Here is a 5,237-nt window from a genome sequence, read left to right as displayed (position 1 = left end):
TAACTAAAATATTGTCTAATATAAAAATTAAAATAAGTAAATAATTAATATTTTTTATATATGAAAATTAATCAGTATAAAATAGAATTGACTATTTTCAATATAATCAAAATAAGTATTTTATTTTTGTAGATGGATCATGATTCTCGTACCACATAATCACGAGTTTATTTCCTCATACTTGCATAACCTAGAACCATTTTTTTTGTGCCAAGATGCTAGACTTAGACCTCCGATCTCCACCCAACTGATATGTTTTTATATCAAACTTTCTCAACAAAAATTCACCGATATTTTGACATTTATCCAATTCGTAGTAGTAGTTACGAATTTCTCTTATTACCTAAAAAAAAAAAAAAAAGTGTATCGATCAATAACTTATAACAACAAACTAAAATTTCATTCTTTTTGAGTACTACGGACTATGTTACAAAGTAGTATCTGTTCATAACTACTTTTTCAACCTATTGAAGCATAAAAAGTCTCAAATCCATTCCCATCATCCATGTAAAAGTGTAAATCGGGACACGAGTGCCACTAGACCAAAAGTTCTTTGACAAAAAAAACTTCAATTCTTAATTAATTACTGGATTAACGCATGCTAGCTTGTTAATGGGGACATAGCTTCATGGATTACTTAATAGATTATAATGAAACTCTAGGGATTCGGTAAATGACAACTATAGAGTTAGAGAGATGTTTTCCGACGTTCTAAAGTCAACTCCTAATCCATAAATTTTAATTTTAATTGTTAAACAACAGCAAAATTGAAGGAATAAAAGATTTGTAATGCAGCTGGAAGGGAAGCTCTTTGGGATTAAATTTAATTCCATTAATAATTTAATTTGTGACTTATACCAACAACACGAACTAACATTCATGAACCCATAATAGTACAATTCTGCACGATTTCTTCTATATAAATACCTCAACCTACATTCCCATCATATCCACAAAAACTCAGATCGACCTAAATCTAGCTTGGTTTCTTCATGCATTTTGAAGAAAATCGTAAGAAAAACCATGAACATTAAGATAGAAAGCACGAGAATCGTCAAACCTTTGTATGAAGGCAATCCTCCATTGACGACAAGCCATGTCCCTCTTAGTGTGTTTGATAAGGTCACCTTTGATGCGCATATTGCTATTATTTATGCGTATCAGCCACCCACCCCTTCGAATAGCACTATCTTGTTGGGGCTTAGAAAAGCGCTTGCACTATATAGGGAGTGGGCGGGGAGATTGAAAAAAGACGAGAAGGATAACCCAATTATTTTGTTGAATGACAAAGGTGTGAAGTTTGTAGAAGCATCAAGCGACATTACTCTCGACAAGATAATGCCTTTCAAGCCATCTGCGTCATTGCTCAACCTTCACCCTAGCCTTAAGGGGGTGGTCGAGCTTATCCAAGTCCAGGTAACACGATTCAAGTGCGGTTCTCTAGTGGTTGGTTTCACCTCCCACCACCTCATTGCTGATGGTCACTCCACCAGTGATTTCTTAATTGCATGGGGCAAAATGTGCCGTAGCATCATGATTCAACCTTTACCATTACATGATCGCACGATTTTTGTCCCGAGAAATCCGCCCAAAATTGAGTACAACCATGTAGGAGTCGAATACATGCCGAAACAAATAAAGAAAAACGACCATTTCCTCAACAACAACGACATGAAATTCTTGGAAGACATCGTGGTTCACAAAGTCCACTTCACCTTCGACTTCCTAGCTAAGCTCAAGGCCAAGGCCTCTACCATGAACGACGGCGCCAGGCCATACAGCACCTTCGAAAGCCTCGTGGCGCATCTATGGCGTGCCATAACCAAGGCAAGAAACCTCGGAGGCTTCGAAACTACCCACATTAGAATCTCAGTTGACGGTCGTGCACGCCTTAACCCCAAAGTTCCCAACGAGTACTTCGGCAACTTGGTTCTGTGGGCATTTCCAACTGCCAAGGTTAAAGACTTACTACGTGAGCCTCTTCCATACGCAGCTAAGCTAATCCACGACGCCGTTTCGAAGGTTAACAACAACTACTTCAGATCATTCATAGATTTTGCGAATTCCAAGGTGGCTACCGAGGAAGACGGCCTTGTTCCCACCGCCGACATGGATAAGCACATTCTCTCTCCTAACCTAGAAGTTGATAGTTGGCTAAGGTTCCCATTCTACGACTTGGATTTTGGAACTGGGTGTCCGTACATCTTCATGCCGACATTTTTCCCGACGGAAGGGATGATGTTTCTCCTTCCTTCCTTCATTGGAGATGGAAGCATTGAGGCTTTTATTCCTTTGTTCCAAGACAACTTGGCTACCTTCCAACAAAATTGTTATTCTCTTGACTAGTGTACTGTTATCTTTTTGGAAGCCACGGCTACTATATAATGGTATATACTAAGTAACCATGTTCTTGAGTAATAGTTCATAATTATTATTTATCTCAACAATATTATCTCATTTTTCAAATTAGACTCTATTATCATTTTAGCATTTTAGTAATTTACTCACTATTTTTATACATCTCTCAATTCTAATTCATTTTCAAAAATGTCGAAAATAATAAAATACGTGCATATTTAACAATGGATTAAATAGCTATAGTTTAAGTACCTAAAGATTTTGCATCACGTTTGGTTCATGAAATAGGTCATGAATAGAATAACATTCCTATGAATTGACATATTCCATAATTTGTTTTGACGTTTTATTTTCAGAAATTGGAATGAGTTATTCCCTTTGGGAAGTAATCATTCCTAGGGACACCCAGAGTATTAACTATTCCCAAGTTCTCAGGAGTAACTTTTTAATTATAATACCAATAACACTCTTTAAACACAGTGAGTGTATATATATANCCATAATTTGTTTTGACGTTTTATTTTCAGAAATTGGAATGAGTTATTCCCTTTGGGAAGTAATCATTCCTAGGGACACCCAGAGTATTAACTATTCCCAAGTTCTCAGGAGTAACTTTTTAATTATAATACCAATAACACTCTTTAAACACAGTGAGTATATATATATATATATATATATATATATATATATATATATATATATATATATATATATATATATTCCTGTTCAGGTGAGAACACTTCTTAATGTAAGAATATGCGGATTTTTTCAGTAATGCACAATAAGTTCTTCATGGATGCATAATAACTACTCCAACTCTATGATTACTACATGAATGCACTGCATCTACTATACGAATGCATGGTGCATTAATGTAGTAATCACATAGCTGGAGTAGTTATTGTGTGATAAGTGCTAATTCTTAGAACTTTTATGTGCACAATTGATATCCAATTCATATGATTTCATGTTAATTGAAAGTTAAGTATGTGATTATTTGATTTCTTTGTGTCGTTTAGGTGATTTTGAGGCATTTATTGCAATATCATGTAAATTGGAGTTCAATTAGATATGTTTTGAAGTCATCTTTGCACAACAGTGTGTTCCGAGAGTCATGAGAGGTCAAAAAGTTGAGCATATCTCGGGCTAGGAGTCTCCAAATGAGGTGATTCAAGTGGCATTGAAACGACAACGCAAAGGGCAACAACTTTCAGTAAGACCACAAACGCTAGTTCGGAGGTCTACAAGGTTGAGTCCTATCCTGACAACGAGTCCATAATCAGTTTTAAGGTTTATTTTTTGCGCGATTTGAGAAGTATAAATAGCCCTAAACGGTTATTTGTTTTAGAATTTTTGTTATCCACTCTCTTTCCAAGGTTTTCTTGGAGAGAAAACTTATCCAAACATTTCATTTGTGCAACCAATACAACTTTGAAGAAAATTTGAAGAACAAGTCTAGATTTCATATCTGAATTTGCTGATTTAATTTTTCATAGTTCGTAATCCAAACTAAGTCTTTCTTGTATCTTTTGCAGTTTCTTTCTTCCAATTGTGATTTCAATGTCTCTTGTTTCAATTATTGCTTTCATTTACATTCATAACATGCTTAGCAAGAATCAATTAGGGATTGAATTGAGCTATGAGCTAGTGTAAAGACTTAATGATGGCTCTAGTTGTGAGCTTGGTGGTTTGTATCGACTATTGTATGGTTGTGACCAAATTATGCAAGTGGTACATGAAATAGGTGTTGCCTCTATATATGAGAATAGAACAACACCATAACCACACCTCTCACTAACCCAACTCACCTTTGAGAAAAGGGGGTTGGCAGGAGATGCAAATAGCACATGTTTGATAAAATGCTTCAATGGCCTTGAGTCACCATGAGAGTGGGGCATAAAGCTAATTGAGAGTCCAATGATCACAAGAGTGGCATTAGCATTAATACTAATAATAACATCATTATAACAACAACAACAACAACAACAATAATAATAATATCATTAATTATTATTATTATTATTATTATTATTATTATTATTATTAAAAATGCCCAAACTAGTCTCTTAACTTCATAATTTAGCAATAACCATCCTCAATAACATAATTTTGCTAACTTTCAAATCTGTCAACCATAACAAAGTTTGAACACTCGGACCACAGACCAATTGTAGAATTCCTCTAACTAGAGACGAAGTGCATCTGCAATTTGTCTTTTGGAGACGAAAACCACAAGTAGTTCACATGTTAGAAATTATTTATTTCTAACGTTGATTCATATAATTAAGTTTGTAATTTCATACGGCACTCATTGCAATGATTGGTTATTTATATAAAAGGCAGAATTTTCGGGTGAAATTCCCTCCCTCTCATTCTGTTTAAAAAAATAAAGTATATAAGGGTTAAAGGTGTATGTTTGAGAAACTTTGGGTTCCTTTAAGAATATTGCCTTTTCTAGATCCCTTTTAAAAAAATTGTCAACAATATTTAAGCAATTGTGGCAGTAATCTTTTAGGGGTTTTTTCTCTTCCAAAACATATAGATCCAGGAATACTCTCGGGATTAGGGTATATAGATAAAGAGGTGAAGCATTTTGTTAATCATTCGGATTCGAGATTACGTCTCCATTGGATTCAAGTAAGCTTTGTCTTTATTTTTTGTTTTGAATTAAATATCCATGATCATGAATATTCTTTTGTTGATTGATTTGATTTAAATGTGATTCAATGTTAATTGTGTTTCCGCATTCAAGTCATAGCGTATAAAGGTTTATTAACATTTGGTATCAGAGCATTCTTGTAAATTGATTAATCACTAAAATTAGGGTTCATGACATTTGAGGATTTTGAATTATAAGGTTTAATTAATTAGGGTTATAC

General features: G+C 34.4%; 1 protein-coding gene across 1 annotated transcript; it reads left to right on the top strand.

Annotated features, from left to right (window-relative positions):
* The first annotated feature begins 1,023 nt into the window (after nt 1-1,023).
* Nucleotides 1,024-2,346, top strand: LOC116003571 (agmatine hydroxycinnamoyltransferase 1-like). Its single transcript, XM_031243468.1, has one exon. It carries the CDS (start codon nt 1,024-1,026, stop codon nt 2,344-2,346), a length of 1,323 nt encoding a protein of 440 aa, XP_031099328.1.
* The last annotated feature ends 2,891 nt before the right edge of the window (nt 2,347-5,237 follow it).

This window comes from Ipomoea triloba, chromosome 14 (assembly GCF_003576645.1).
Source record: "Ipomoea triloba cultivar NCNSP0323 chromosome 14, ASM357664v1".
NCBI lineage: Eukaryota > Viridiplantae > Streptophyta > Magnoliopsida > Solanales > Convolvulaceae > Ipomoea > Ipomoea triloba.
Note: the sequence above shows the minus strand (reverse complement) of the source record. Positions and strands in the feature narration are given on the sequence as shown.